This window comes from Meles meles, chromosome 5 (assembly GCF_922984935.1).
Source record: "Meles meles chromosome 5, mMelMel3.1 paternal haplotype, whole genome shotgun sequence".
Taxonomy (NCBI): Eukaryota; Metazoa; Chordata; class Mammalia; order Carnivora; family Mustelidae; genus Meles; species Meles meles.
In genome coordinates, this window is record NC_060070.1 from 22037608 (window position 1) to 22054121 (window position 16514).

The following is a 16514-nucleotide window of genomic DNA, read 5'->3' on the forward strand; positions in this document are numbered from 1 at the left end:
GAGGGGCGCCTGAGTGGCTCAGTGGGTTAAGCCTCTGCCTCAGCTCAGGTCATGATCCCAGGGTCCTGGGATCGAGCCCCGCATCCGGCTCTCTGCCTGCCTCTCCACCTACTTGTGATCTGTCTGTCAAATAAATAAATTAAAAAAAAAAAAATCTTAAAAAAAAAAAAAAAGATGAGCATGAGGCATCCTGTAACGCCAAAAAGGAAGTACTCAAACACAAGTAAATATGACCTGTTGGAAACACAGAAAATTCAAATTAAATGAGGTGTGATTTTCACTTCTTAAAAATATAAACCAAAGTAGGTAATGGTCCTGAAAAAGCACAAGTACCAACCTGAAGGGACCCCAGTGGCCAAAGGCAGAATTTGAGCAACAAAATAATGACAGCACTGGATTATAAGTCCAAAGAATATAATAAATATCTGTAAGTCCACACTAATATAAATGAGCAATTCAACAGAGGAAGAGAGATTTTCCTCACAAAATTCCAATTAATAAATGAAGAAGGAATGAGGAAGATAGAAAACACTAGCAGAACACCAGAGTAATCATCTCTGTAGAAAAGATCCATTGATGGGTGCCAAAATGAGTAAGTAAAGTGTAAGGAGAAAGAGGATTATCTGCAGAACCTTTGCAGAGTCTCAAAGTTATTTCCTCCAAATATTTATTAATTACAAAGGGAAAAACGGTAAATTTATAGTGGAGAAACCAAGGAGACACCACTTTAACTGAGGTTAATGCTCCCAGCATTAATATATCCTGTACTCCGTGGTATGATTTACGGAGAAAAGCACATCACTTTTGTGATATTCCAGCCAAAAATGCATAAGTCTCAATCCACTCATGAGAAACTGACGACAAATCCAAAGTGAGGGACATTTTACAAAATAATTAACAAGTACTCATCGAAAGTGTCAAAGTCATCAAAAAAGGAAAGACTGGGGAACTGTCACAAATGGGAGAGTACGGAGACATGACAACTAAATGCAATGTAGGATCCTGGAAGAGAAAGAGGATATTACTGGAAAAACTGTTACACCCAAATCAAGTCTACGGTCCAGTTAACATAATTGTACCAATATTAATCACTTACTTTTGATAACTATACTATGGTTATGTAAGATGCAACATTAAGAGAAACTGGGTGAAGGTTATGAGAAATCTACAAATTTGTGCAACTCTTCTGTATGTCCATAATTACTTCAAAATAATACATATATGCTAAGATTACAACTATGTGAGTATCCAATGCAAATGAAAACACACTGGAAAAAAATAAATTTTAAAAAATACAAATAGCTATATATATGTAAGAACTGTCGTGTTTTTTAAACAAAATACTTTTCTAAATCTCCCATAATGGAATTGTTACTTTTATAATAAAACAATATAAGTCAAAATAAAACAAGTCATTACTTACTTTTTATACAGAACGCCATACGGTTTTTTCAGAGCATACTGTAAAACATAATTTATAGCTTTCAAAACAAATTACATTCTGAAAAGCAGATGGAAAAATTAAATTGCATTGTATCCGTCATTACACAAGATTACCTGGTCCCTGAATCCTATTCTGATGTCTCCTGCTTGGCGCCCTTTTTATCACCTATTAAAATGTGCAGCATAAGCTTAATAACCTAACTCAGACTGGACTTTTTTTTTTTTTTTTTTTTAATTTCTTTTTCAGAGTAACAGTATTGTTTTTGCACCACACCCAGTGCTCCATGCAATACGTGCCCTCCCTATTACCTACCACCCGGTTCCCCCAACCTCCCAACCCTCGCCCCTTCAAAACCCTCAGATTGTTTTTCAGAGTCCATAGTCTCTCACGGTTCATCTCCCCTTCCAATTTCCCTCAACTCCCTTCTCCTCTCCATCTCCCCATGTCCTCCATGTTCTTTGTTATGCTCCACAAATAAGTGAAACCATATGATAATTGACTCTCTCTGCTTGACTTATTTCACTCAGCATAATCTCTTCCAGTCCCGTCCATGTTGCTACAAAAGTTGGGTATTAAAAAAAAAAAAAAAAAGTTGGGTATTCATCCTTTCTGACGGAGGCATAATACTCCATAGTGTATATGGACCACATCTTCCTTATCCATTCGTCCGTTGGAGGGCATCTTGGTTCTTTCCACAGTTTGGCGACCGTGACCATTGCTGCTATAAACATTGGGGTACACATGGCCCTTCTTTTCACTACATCTGTATCTTTGGGGCAAATACCCAGTAGTGCAATTGCAGGGTCATAGGAAAGCTCTATTTTTAATTTCTTGAGGAATCTCCACACTGTTCTTCAAAGTGGCTGCACCAACTTGCATTCCCACCAACAGTGTAAGAGGGTTCCCCTTTCTCCACATCCTCTCCAACACACGTTGTTTCCTGTCTTGCTAATTTTGGCCATTCTAACTGGTGTAAGGTGGTATCTCAATGTGGCTTTAATTTGAATCTCCCTGATGGCTAGTGATGATGAACATCTTTTCATGTGTCTGATAGCCACTTGTATGTCTTCAGTGGAGAAGTGTCTGTTCATATCTTCTGCCCATTTTTTTTTTTAAAAGATTATTTATTTATTTATTTGACAGACAGAGATCACTAGTAGGCAGAGAGGCAGGCAAAGAGAGAGGAGGAAGCAGGCTCCCCGCTGAGCAGAGAGCCCAATGTGGGGCTCAATCCCAGGACCCTGGGATCATGACCTGAGCCGAAGGCAGACGCTTTAACCCACTGAGCCACCCAGGTGCCCCATTCTGCCCATTTTTTGATATGATTATCTGTTTTGTGTGTGTTGAGTTTGAGGAAAACTGGACTTTCTTAATCTAAAGCTTCTGGGCCCTTTCAAAAATCTATCCAACTTACATGATTGCTTTCATTTCTTTAGATTCTACTGATTGCAAACTATTTGAGTAGAAAGAAAACATAAAAAATAAATCCTATCAGAAAAGGCTGACAGATAATGCTCTCTGGAGATAAGAGAACGGAGAAAGAATCCCAGTAATAACAATCAGAATTCTAGTAGGGAGTTTAAACTCTTTAAAAAATTCCTGTCATTCAACCCTCTTTTCATTTTTTTCTTAGTTCTTTCCACTCATTCACTAATAATCACTTGTTCCCTGTATGGTTAGTTCTGCTCCATAAGGAATAACAAAGATCTAAGGCCTTCCCTTCCTTTAGAGGAAGGGGTAAATGAAGGAAACAATGAAAAGAAAAATGATCATTCATCAACAATCAGAGCTGATGAACAAAGGAAATTCAGCAATAAAACTTATCTTTTTAAGTACTAAAACTTTTTTTCCTTTTTTTAAGTTAATTTGCTTTATTAACCTATACAGCCAACATGGGACTCAAACTCACAACCCCAACATCAAAAGTCACATGTCTTCCAAAGGAGTCAGTCAGGTACCCCTTCAGTACTAAAACTTTTAATAATTCTTGACCAAATGTTTCCCTGCCTTGGTGTAATGCATATGACCACAGTGACAATTCAGGAATCATCAATATGAATGTTAACTACTGCAATTACCTGTAATATTGTGCTATTCTTAGAGCTTACTTAAATATAAGGCCAGTATCCTTCCAACACAATGACACTGAGAAAAATGAGCATGTATTAGACATTCAGACATCTGAACTACTGTATTTAACAAGCAAGCATAGAGAGTTTAGTCAAATTTAAAAATCTATTCAATTACTTAGTTGATTTAACTCAAAGAAACTATCTGCTATATTTAGGGCCTAAATATTCAACCACCAACTAGGTATCTCCATAGACTATGCCTTTCATTCACTGATTAAACATTTACTGAGCATGTACTATGTACCACACACTGGGCTGAACATCAGACTACAAGGCAGAAAAAACATAAAGCTTTTATTATCATCACTTATATTACAGATCCTGAACTGAACACACCACCTCTCTCTCCAAACCTGCTCCAGCTGGTATATTCTCTAATTGGCATTAGCACTCATCAAGAATCCAACCCAGAAACCATGCCCAAACCCTTCTACCCACACATCTAGTCTCTCTGATCATCTCTCATTTTCACTGGCACTACTACATTCCAGATACTCACTACCTGCCTGACAACAATGGCTGAATTAGTTTCCCGTATTTGCTCTCAATTTTCTCTGGTCAAACCGATTAAAGGAGCTGATCATGTCTGTCACCTCCAATCTTTCAATGGTTCCTTGGAGCTTTCCGAACAAAGCTCAAACTCCATGTTACTATCTGATCTGTTTGTTCTTCTAGCTCCATCAAGCCCATTTCCCCTTTAGCCATCCACAATTATTTACAGTTCCCCAAATGCAACATGCTCCTTCACATTCCCTTTTGCACAAGTAACGTCGTCAGCCTAGGAAGACTTTCTCCTCTTTCTCTTCTCCTACTTGCTGTGACGACTCCTTCAAAATGAAGTGTAAGTGTCTCCTCTGGGAAGCCCACTCTGTGCATGGCTACCCTTATGGGATTTTAGCCCTGCCTCCCAGCCTACCCTGTCCATGTCTCCAGCACAGCACTAATTCACAATGCTATAAAGCCTTACTTGCCTGTCTCTCTCTCTTTAAGCTCCCTGAGGGATAGATTGGTCTTATGTAACTATTAACCCTCAGCACCTAGCACAGTACTTGGTATTGCTGAAGGAATTGACAGTAACATGCAGCTATTTCACTTTACAAACTAGCTATGTCCCTTAAATGCAAGTAAACCAAATTCTAGTAATTGCAACCAGCTGAAATTTACTAAGAGAACTACAGTAGCTGCTTTAAGGAAAACCAGTGGTTAGTGGCTTGCCAAGGCAAATAACCTCCAACCTGAGCCTTTCTCTAAAGCTAGCAGTTCTTAAGGTAAGGCAAACTTTTCCATGCATTTCTCCAGCAGCCTAAACAAGCATGCAGAAAATGTCCTAAAATAATTTCAATACCATTTGAAAAATAAATGTGCAGGGGTGCGTCACTGGCTCAGTTGATAGAGCATGCAACTTATGATCTCAGGGTTGTAAGCTCGAACTCCACAGTGGGTGTAGAGATTACTTAAAAACAAAAACCTTTTTTTAAAAATTAAAAAAATAGGATATATACATATACATACCACATCTTTAAGTACTTGTGTCACCATGGAATTTGCATTTCCCCCTTTAATCAGCATAGCATTTTTAATATTTTCACTGAGTTTCGGTTCTCTCTTCTCAAGGAAGCGCTTGGCTCTTTTCGTTTTGGGCTTTCTGTTCAGAAAATCAAAATTCATAACAACTTAAAAAGTTTTCCTCATAGTACGAAACCATGACCTGTCAAACATGCAAATTCTTAAAAACCAACAGTTATTACATAACATTTATCAGGATTCCACCAATAACCAAAATCTCACTTTTTAGGAAGATAATAGTAAAAGATATTCAGTTATTACTATGAAGTAAGTTAATTTTATTAGCTTTTGATTTTTTAAGAGGTTTTCATTTTTTTAATATCCCCAGCATTCTTTTATTACTGCTTTTTCTAAACCTTTATTTAAAAAAAAGACTCAATGAATATTGTTGCTATTTTTACTCCATTATTTTTTCGTCAGTTTAAAGCAAACAGTACTCTTACCCTAACACAAAAAACTGCACACCAACTAGTGATCAATCTGTTGACAGTTAATAAACACAGAGATAGGGGCGCCTGGGTGGCTCAGTGGGTTAAGCCGCTGCCTTCGGCTCAGGTCATGATCTCGGGGTCCTGGGATCGAGTCCCGCATCGGGCTCTCTGCTCAGCGGGGAGCCTGCTTCCCTCTCTCTCTCTCTGCCTGCCTCTTTATCTACTTGTGATCTCTCTCTGTCAAATAAATAAATAAAATCTTTAAAAAAAAAATAAACACAGAGATAATTATTAACTGCCCTATCTTTCATCCAGGTTTATACCACAGTGCCCTCCAGGGCATATACGCTATACCATTCCAACACCACAGCTGAGAAAGTCAGATATTATTGCCACCAACGGGAGATAATAATGACTGACAATTTTACAGAGTCACTCTATTAAGGCTTATCTTCACCAACATCCCAAAACACCAATAAAATTATCATCTTCATTTTTGAGGCCAGGAAGGTAATGTGGCTAAGGTCACACAACTTACAAGCAGGCCAATCCTCAAAATGAGCTAGATTTAAAAACTCATCTAGACCAATCACTCTGCAAAATATGAAGGGAAAACAAATTCATTATTCTGATTTTATGATGTGACAGCAGGAGCAGAATGTTTTTGTACATTTCTGTTCAGAAAAAGGGTTTCACTTCTGCTTCCACCGTATCTTGCTTTTCCAACTGCCATCTACTGCAAGAATTCCTCCTCTCTTAAGTAACTATGACCTTCCATCCTCCTTTCAGTCCTATGGACACTTTGGGCAGGAAAAGAAAAATAGAATATACACATACTCAACTTATTATGCAGAGTTTAAAAATTCTCCTCCAGATAAAATGTCAAGCAATATAAAGCTTCCCATCATTTATTATTTGATAAAGGTACATATCTATTAAATGAAATGAAGAAATATTTAGTATGTCTATACTTAAAAAAAAAAAGTGCTCTATGCTTTATATTCCATGTGGTTTGTCACTTCTCACTATCCCTCAACTAATATAAATAACATCTTTTATGTTTTATCAGCTGTTTGTCCCCCAATCAGATCATCGTCTAACTCATTTTTGCAGTTCCCATACCTGGAGGAATATATAGCAGATGCGCAAAAATCTCTGAATTAATGACTAAAAGAAGAACTTTTCGTTTCGATTGGCTGTTAACCCAGGCAAATCTCAAGAAACAGCCAGCAGGACTATTTAGGAGATCAAGAAATATTTTCTGAACGCATTTAAAATATCACCTCAAGAGAAAGAAAAAGCTAAGAACATTTCTACGTGCTGTAGCAAATGCTTTACATACATTCTCGCCGATAATCCTCACAATTCTATAAAGTACGATTATTACGAACGCTATTTTACAAAGTAAACTGAGGTTTAGGGGGGTTATATGGCCCAAAGTCACAAAGCGTTGCGAACGCGCCCGGATTGCCACCTACACCTGTCAGATTCCGAGGCCTTGTGCTGGTGACCGCTCATTCCCTCACACTTCTTGGGAAGCCCAGGGTGTCTCTAACTGGCCAAGCTAAAAGGGATCAACATCTCCGTGCTACCACCCGGCAGCTCCCACCAGCGGACTTCCTGGCTCTCCGTCTACCGCCGAGCGGCACCAACAGAGGGAGACCCAGGCTAGTGGATACATTGACCCACCGCAGGCCCCACTTACAGAGTGGGAGGAACGAGGGGAATCCAGGCGGAGCGGAGACTTTTTCACTCCTCCGCACCACAGGAGTCCCACTCTCCAACGTCCCCCAAAAAGAGGACCCAGCGCACTTACACAACTCGATCCAAAGCGTCCATGGCTACCGCAAAGAGAACCCGAGGAACGCACGTGTGCCGCCCGATCTCGCGAGATACGCCAGGGCTCTGGGACAGGCGGAAACGGAACTTACGCTTGACGCACTTCCTGGGACCGCCATGTTGGCGGCGCCTCGCCATTGCCGCGTTGTCTTGGTTACAGATTTTTGCCTTGTCTCTTGGCCGGAAGTTAACACTCTAGGTAATACCGCTTGTACCAGCGTGATGGACATGGCTGTGTGTACACCCGGAATAAGATATTCAGGGACCAGATATTATTCTGGGAATCTCCCAAAATGCTAAATGTCACAGTAGCATGCTTTCTGTATGAAGAATAAGGATCATGGTTACAGTTACAGATTGTATCAGATTCTTTTTTTCATGAAAATAAAACATTTCCAATGCCCCATTTGAAACTTTTAGGGTTTGTAGTGTTGAAATGTTTTGCAAATATACACCAGTGACATAGACTAATCCTTCCCTGTGGGAAATTTATGTTGTTTTAAGTTACCCATGAAAGTAAAACACTTAAAATGCTATATGTATTATATTTCCTCAACTTTCTGTACTGAATCTCAATGACATTAGATCAGAATACTATAATCATATTTTAATGACTAGAGTTCACTGTGCATTAAATTGGTCAAGAAAAATTTTATTTTCACTGATACTATTTTCACCTGTGTAACAGAAATTTACAGGTTCTAATCTTTTAGTTTGTGAATCCTACCCATTCTTTTTTTTTCTTTTTAAAAATTTTTATTAATCCTACCTATTCTTAACATTACCAATTATATGCAGAGTGACTCCACAGTTGTAGGTTCTTAAAAGGAAAATTAAAACAAGTTTTTTGTTTGTTTTCCAAAGAAGTAAAATAAAATAAAGATGTCAGTAGGGCTGCATTCCCCCTGGAAGCTCCAGGGGAGAAACTGTTTCTTTGCCTTTTCCAACTTTTAGAAGCTGTCTGCATTCCTTGGTATTCCTCCACCTTAAAAAGGCATCGCTTGAACTTCTGTTCCCATTGTCACATCTTTCTGACTCTGATACTCCTGAAGCCTTCTTATAAGAGCCTTGTAAATACAGGTGGCCCACCAGGATAATCCACAATCATCCCCCATTACAAGATCCTTAACTTAATCATAGAGCAAAATCCTTTTGGCCAGGTAAGGTAACATATTCACAGATCCCTAAGTTTAGGACACAGACATCTTTCCAGGGCAGCACTATTCTATCAACAAGTTCCAATTTCTCCACTCTTTAGCAAAATTTGCTTAATTTGTCCATCCTTTTTTATTAAGCCATCCCTGGGTGTGAAGTGGTTTTCATTTGTATTTCCCTGAGGGCAAACGATGTTGAAATCTTTTCATAGGCTCATTGGCCATTTATATGTATACTTTCATTAGGAAAATGTTTATTAAAATTACTTGCTCAATTTTAAAATTGTGTTGTCTATTTATTGTGGATTATACGTAAGTTCTTTACACATTCTAGACATGAGACCCTTTTCTGTTACACAATTTGCAAATATTTTCTCCCACTGAGTGTCTTCTCATTTTCTAGATAGTGTTCTTTTTTAAGATTTTATTTATTTATTTATTTAACAGACAGAAATCACAAGTAGGCAGAGAGGCAGGCAGAGAGAGAGAGAGGAAGGGAAGCAGGCTCCCTGTCGAGCAGAGAGCCCAACTCGGGGCTCAATCCCAGGACCCTGGGATCATGACCTGAGCCGAAGGCAGAGGCTTTAACCCACTGAGTCACCCAAGCACCCCTAGATAGTGTCCTTTGAAGCAAAAAAGTTTTCAATTTTGATGAAGTCTAGTTTATCTATTTTCTCCTTTAGTTGCTTTGTATTCTGTCATATCTAAGAATCCATTTCCTAATCCAAGATGATAAAGATTTACACCTTTATTTTCTTTCTTTCTTTTTTTCTTTCTTCCTTTCTTTCTCTTTCCTTCTTTTCTTTTGGTCTTAGACTTGCTCCTTATTTACTTGGACATTGTATGAATGTTCCAATTTTCTTTTGCTGAAAAAAGTATAAAAATAATTTTATATAGGAATCCATTCATTACTGAAAATCTTCCTAAGTCCCTGCAAATGGCTCTAAATGAGGGTAAATGAATGAACAAGAAGGAGAGCTATGCGGCAGGGCAAGGTTGGGCCAATCCTCAGGCACTTACCTAGATTCCTGTTAAAGACCTCTCTGTTCCTTCCTGTTAGTGCCCACCAGCACCCATAGGTTCTCAAGGCTAAGCACCCAGCAGAAAAGGGCATTTGAAAAGGTCTAGGAGGAGTTGTAGAGTCAGAGGATGGGGAGGAGTGAAGGCTAAAGGTGGAGCAGCAAATATCCAGGTCCACCCACCGGATTCCCTCCTCAGATTGGGAGGATCTGACAGAACAGAGCAGTGGGGCTGGACAAGATGGTGGGTCGTTGGTTCTGTGCCACTGAGTGGCAGTCGAGCCTGGGTTCTGGGAGGGCTGGGAGAGAGCGAAAAGTCCCCAGAGAAAAAGAGGCAAATACTTTGGCTCCGTAGTGGGAAGAGCTGAGCCTCCATTCTCTGCTCTCCGAGCACAGTACGGATGCTGGTACAGGAGTGGGAACTGTGGCCAGAACTCTGCACTGAGGGAAGGATGGGGAAGCCAGGAATCTTTGGCTCTCAAGCTATGAAGAAGTAGGGTTGGAGGAGGACTCCAGGCAGGCCCCAGGTCAGACGGTCTCTGTCTCAGCCACGTAGGGCACGTCTTTGTCGGTCAAAGGTTGAGAACAGTCACATCACAGACAGCTTTTCTCTTGTCCAGATTATAGATAGAACTGTTGTCCCCAGGGGGTGAAGAAAGGTGGAGGAAGGGCGCAAACACTTCTGAGGATATCAGCTCCTTCAGCAGCTCTGAAGCTCATGCACTCTCATGTGGGACTGAATATTTCTGACAGCTCCTCAGGAAGTTCTAGAACTCCTGTAGAGTCTGCCTTGATGGACTCAAAGGAAGTAGAAGGGTTGGGTCTAGGTGAGCTATTGCTGCTGCTGCTGCTGCTCTTACTGTCCAGTGGAGCAGAGGGCTTCAATGGCTAGTGGTTAGTGCTGTACAGCCCAGCAGGAGGGAACTGAGTTCACCATTGTCCTTGATACCAGTTCTAGGGCCACCACTCATTGAGATCTGAGCTCTTGGTCCAGCCACCCATTAGGCTTCAGTGCTGCGAGGAACAGGGGTGAGAGTGGCCACCTGAGTGCTGAGGCATCTTGGTGCTAGATCAGGGCAGGCCTGGACAGAGGTGGAGGGTAGAGACAGCAAGAGGGGCTGGGAACAGACCTCCAGGTGGCAGCACTGGCACCACCACGGGCAGTGAGCTCCATGCCTCCGTGTTCAGCAGCAGCACCTCAGTGGGGTCACTCACATTTTTCAGATGCTTCTCATACTTGAAATCTGGTACCTGAATCTGGTCCTTCTGCCCACTGAGACCCTCTGGGGTGGGCACCTCAAGGTGTTATTGCCTGAAAGGAGGATGTCTCAGCAAAGCATCAGCAGACGTTCTCATGAGTGACATAGGTCAAGCCGCTGTTCTGCACTGTCTTCTGTGACCTTCCGGTTGCTCTGCTGTACCCATCCTGTGCTTGTCCAGTGCTCCTGTTACTGCAGGTCCCTGATATCTTTTTTTTTAAAGATTTTATTTATTTATTTGACAGACAGAGGTCACAAGTAGTCAGAGAGGCAGGCAGAGAGAGAGGGGGAAGCAGGCTCCCTGCTGAGCAGAGAGCCCGATGTGGCCTGAACCGAAGGCAGAGGCTTTAACCCACTGAACCACCCAGGCGCCCCTATCTTTTTTTTTTTTTTTAAGATTTTATTTATTTACTTGACAGAAAGAGATCACAAATAGGCAGAGAGGCAGGCAGAGGGAAGGGGAAGCAGGCTCTCCACTGAGCAGGGAGCCTGATGCAGGACTTGATCTTGGGGCCCTGAACCCGAGCTGAAGGCAGAGGCTCAACCCACTGAGCCACCCAGGCGCCCCCTCCCTGATATCTGTCTTGAGCTCAATCAGCTTTTATGCTTTTACGTAATTTCCAGGGTATGACCAGGCCCCACACACTGCCACTAGATGCTGTTCTTGGGTTTTTCTGCATCAGCCACATATCTTCCAGCACATCGGTAATGTCATACACCAGGCACACAGATAGGCTGTAGTTACCTGTTGCGAGTTCAAGCATGGCCTCCTGCAGAAGTGACATGAACTTGGTGGTAAGAAGTGCCAAGCTCTTCTAGAGCTCTGAGGTGTCTTGGAGTGCCTAGGGGCATTGGCACCTGTGGCCCAGGCTCTGCCATCATGCCTGGCTGCCAACTTCCCTCAAGCCAGCCAGACTAGCACCCTATTTTCTTCAAAGAGTTTTATAACTTCAGCTTCTTCATTTAGGCCCCTGGGCTATTTTGGATTAATCTTCATATATTGTTTAAGACAGGGGATTCGGGTGCCTGGGTGGCTCAGTCATTAGGACATCTACTTTCAGCTCAGGTTATGGTCCCAGGGCCCCAGGATCAAGTCCTGCATCAGGCTCACTGCTCAGTTGAGAGCCTGCTTCTCCCTTTGCTGCTCCCATTCTTGTGCTCTCTTGCTCTCTCTGCCAAATAAATAAAATCCTTTAAAAAAAAAAAAGGTGGGGGGTGCCTGGGTGGCTCAGTCGTTAAGCGTCTGCCTTTGGTTTGGGTCATGATCCCAGCCTCCTGGGATCGAGCCCCATATCAAGCTCCCTGCTTGGCGGGAAGCCTGCTTCTTCCTCTCCCACTCCCCCTCTTTCTGTTCTCTCTCTCCACAGACCCTGCCACCTGAAGCCTCTCTATATAAACTTTAGAATCAGTTTGCCTCTGGTGGCTCAGTCTGCTTTCAGCTCAGGTCACACACGATCCCAGGGTCCTGGGATCGAGCCCTATGTCAGGCTCCCTGCTCGGTGGGGGGTCTGCTTCTCTCTCTCCCTTTGCCTGCTGCTCCCCTTGCTTATGCTCTCTCTCTCTCTGTCAAATAAATAAAATCTTTTAAAAAGGGGGGGGGGGGGAAGCAGTTTGCCAATATCCACAAAATAACTTGCTAGTATTTTGACTGGGATTGCGCTGAATCTATAGAGCAATCTGGGAAGAATTGACATCCAGACAATATTGAGGCTGATATCCAGGGTCTATAAAGAACTTCTCAAACTCAACACACACAAAACAGATAATCATGTCAAAAAATGGGCAGAAGATATGAACGGACACTTCTCCAATGAAGACATACAAATGGCTATCAGACACATGAAAAAATGTTCATCATTACTAGCCATCAGGGAGAGTCAAATTAAAACCACATTGAGATACCACCTTATACCAGTTAGAATGGCCAAAATTAGCAAGACAGGAAACAACATGTGTTGGAGAGGATGTGGAGAAAGGGGAACCGTCTTACACTGTTGGTGGGAATGCAAGTTGGTGCAGCCACTTTGAAGAACAGTGTGGAGATTCCTCAAGAAATTAGAAATAGAGCTTCCCCATGACCCTGCAATTGCACTACTGGGTATTTACCCCAAAGATACAGATGTAGTGAAAAGAAGGGCCATCTGTACCCCAATGTTTCTAACAGCAATGGTCGCCAAACTGTGGAAAGAACCAAGATGCCGTTCAATGGACGAATGGATAAGGAAGATGTGATCCATATACACGATGGAGTATTATGTCTCCATCAGAAAGGATGAATACCCAACTTTTGTATCAACAGGGACGGGACTGGAAGAGATTATGCTGAGTGAAATAAGTCAAGCAGAGAGAGTCAATTATCATATGGTTTCTCTTATTTGTGGAGCATAACAAAGAACATGGAGGACATGGGGAGATGGAGAGGAGAAGGGAGTTGAGTGAAATTGGAAGGGGAGATGAACCATGAGAGACTATGGACTCTGAAAAACAATCTGAGGGTTCTGAAGGGTAGGGGTGTGGGAGGTTGGGGGAGCCTGGTGGTGAGTATCATGGAGGGGACGTATTGCATGGAGCACTGGATGTGGTGCATAAACAATGAATTCTGTTACACTAAAAAGAAATTAAAATAAAAAAAAATTTTTTTAAACATTGAGTCTTCCTATCCATGGAGTATCTTTCCATTTAATTTTTTGATTTATCAGAGTTTTATTGTTTTCCTCATATAGATCTTGCATGTATTTTGTTAATACTTAATTTTTTTTCCATCTTGCTAATATAAATAGTAGTGCTAATATAAATAGTTATGTTTTAAATTTCTAATTCCCTTTGTTCATTGCCAGTATATAGGAATGCAATTGCCTTGTGTGTATTTAACTTCCATCCTGCATCTCTGCTACAATTGCTAACTAGTTCCAGGAGTTTTTGGTTTTGTTTTTGGGGTTTTTTGGGAGATGCTTTCACATTTTCTACGTAGATGATCATGTCATCTGGACCAACAATTTTATTTCCTCCTCAATCTGTATGCTTTTAGTTCCCTGTCTTGTTTGATTGCATTAACTAGGACTTACCAGTGCAATGTTAAAAAAGCAGTGGTGGGGCGCCTGGGTGCCTCAGTGGGTTAAAGTCTCTGGGTCCTGGGTCCTCAGGGTCCTGGGATCGAGCCCCGGGTCTGGCTCTCTGCTCAGCAGGGAGCCTGCTTCCTTCCTCTCTCTCTCTCTGCCTACTTGTCAAATAAATAAAAATCTTCAAAAAAAAAAAAAAAAAAGCAGTGGTGAGAGGGGACATTCTTGCCTTTTTCCTGATCTCAACAGGAAAGCTTCAAGTTTCTCACCATTAATACGTTAACAGGAGGTTTTTTGTAAATAGTCTCTATCAAGTTGAGGAAGTTCTCCTCTTTCATTTCTGATATTAAAGATCTGTCTCTTTTTAATTAGTTAGCCAGGCTTGAGTCTTAGCAATTTTACCGATCTTTTCAAAGAATCAACTTTTGGTTTCTTTGATTTTCTCAATTGATTTCCTGTTTCCAATTTCATTGACTTCTAATTTTTATTACTTCTTTCTTCTGCCTACTTTGGATTTAATTAGCTTTTTTTTTTTCTAATTTCCTAACATGGAAGCTTAGATGTTTGATTTTAGAAGTTTCCTCTTTTCTAATATATGCATTTCATGCTATACATTTCTCTCTAAGTGCAGCTTTCACTGTACCCCACAACCTTTGACAAGTTGTGTTATTTGCTCAAAATATTTTAAAATTTCTTTTGAGAGTTCTTGCACTGTGTTACTTAGAAATGTGTTATTTAATCTCTGAATATTTTGGAATTATCCAGCTCTGTTATTGATTTCTAGTTTAGTTTCATTGTGGTTTGAGAGTAGACATTGTATGATTTCTATTCTCTTAAATTTGATAAGGTATTTGTCATCCCTAAATGTAAATCTATTTTGATGAATGTTTATGAGAGCTTAAGAACAATGTATATTTTATTGCTGTATTAAGTAGGCTATAGATGTCCCATATGTCCAATTGACTAATAAGAGTTGCTGAGTTCAACCATGTCCTTGTTGATTTTCTGGCCTACCTGATCTGCCCATTTCTGATAGAGTTGCTGAAATCTCCACTATTAGTGGACTCATCTATATCTCCTTTAAATTCTATCAGTTTTTGCCTCATATATTTTGACACTCTTATTGTTAGACACACACGTTAATGATTGTTATGTCTTCTTGGGAGAATTGACCACCTTATCAATCCGTAATGCCCCTCTTTATCCCTGATAACTTTCCTTGATCTGAAGTTGGCTCGTCTGAATTAATATAGCTACTCCTACTTCGTTTGGATTAGTGTTAGAATGATATTGTTCTCCATTGTTTTCTACGTGTCTTTGTATATAGTGTAGGTTTCACGTTGACAATATTTAGTTGGGTCTTGTCTCTTGATTTACTCTGATAATCTCTGTTTTAGTTAGTGCATTTAGAGCAATGCAATTCAAAATTATTGCTGATATAGTAGGATTCATATCTATTATATATATTAGTTTTCTATTTGTTGCCCTTGTTCTTTGTTGGTATTTTTGTCTTCCATTATTTTTGTCTTTTGTGGGCTTTTAAAATATTTTATTTATTTATTTATTTATTTTTAAATTTATTTGTTTGACAGACAGAGATCACAAGTAGATGGAGAGGCAGGCAGAGAGAGAGAGGAGGAAGCAGGCTCCCTGCCAAGCAGAGAGCCTGATGTGGGGCTCGATCCCAGCACCCTGGGATCATGACTGGAGCCGAAGGCAGAGGCTTTAACCCACTGAGCCACACAGGTGCCCCTAAAATATTTTATTTTTAAATTTTAAAAAGATTTTATCTATCTGCCTATCTATCTATCTATTTAATTTATTTATTTTAGAGAGACTGAGAGAGAGTGGTAGAGGAAGGAGCACTAAGAGGACAAGCAGACTCCTTGCCAAGCATGGAGTCCAATGGGGGGCTGAATCCCATGACCCTGAGGGACACAGGAGTGTAAGAATCAGAGATGTGATGACAGAAGCAGGTGAAAGAGAGAGATTTGAAGATGTTACATTGGGACCTCACACCAAGGAATTCTAGTAGCTAGAAAAGATAAGAAAATGGATTCTTCCCTGAAGTCTCCACAAGGAATGCAACCCTATCAACATCTTGATTTTAACCCCATAAAATTTAATCTTGGAAGCTGACTTCCAGAGCGATGATAAATTTAATGCGTTTTAAGCCACTGAATTTGTGGTAATTTGTTACAGCAGCAATAGCAAACTAATACAATCACCAAATGGGAGCATGGAATATGAATAGAAAATAAGGGTTTATAAAGACATGCTAGTGAAAGAACTCTTATGTTGGATCTGAGAAAACCAGGACTTTGCTATCTTGACATCCTTATTCATGACATGCAAGTATGACTACATTAAACCCAAACAAAGTACCCTCCCACCCCCCTAAGAAAAAAAAAATATTTTATTCATTTACTCATGTGAGAGAGAGAGAGAGAGAGAGAGAGTGAGCCAGAAGCAGAAGCAAGCTCCCCATGGAACAGGGAGCCCAACATGGGACTCGATCCCAGGACCCTGAATTATGACCTGAGCCAAAGTCAGACGCTTAACTGACTGAGCCACCCAGTTGCCCAAAAGAAAATTTTAAAAGAAAAAATAT

General features: G+C 40.7%; 1 protein-coding gene and 1 pseudogene across 2 annotated transcripts in view; both read right to left on the reverse strand.

Moving 5' to 3' along the window:
- Positions 1-7464, reverse strand: part of RPF2 (ribosome production factor 2 homolog) — a 43055-nt gene extending 35591 nt beyond the window's left edge. The window contains exons 1-3 of one of the 2 annotated variants that reach the window (XM_046004103.1): positions 7390-7464; positions 5089-5221; positions 1424-1461 (exon numbers count right to left, since the gene is read on the reverse strand). In XM_046004103.1, coding sequence (XP_045860059.1) covers positions 1424-1461; positions 5089-5221; positions 7390-7412 — 194 coding nt within the window. In that variant the 5' untranslated portion in view covers positions 7413-7464. The other variant, XM_046004104.1, reaches the window with a different exon arrangement.
- A 2693-nt stretch (positions 7465-10157) lies between these two features.
- Positions 10158-11723, reverse strand: LOC123942095 (annotated as a pseudogene).
- Between the last annotated feature and the right edge of the window lie 4791 nt (positions 11724-16514).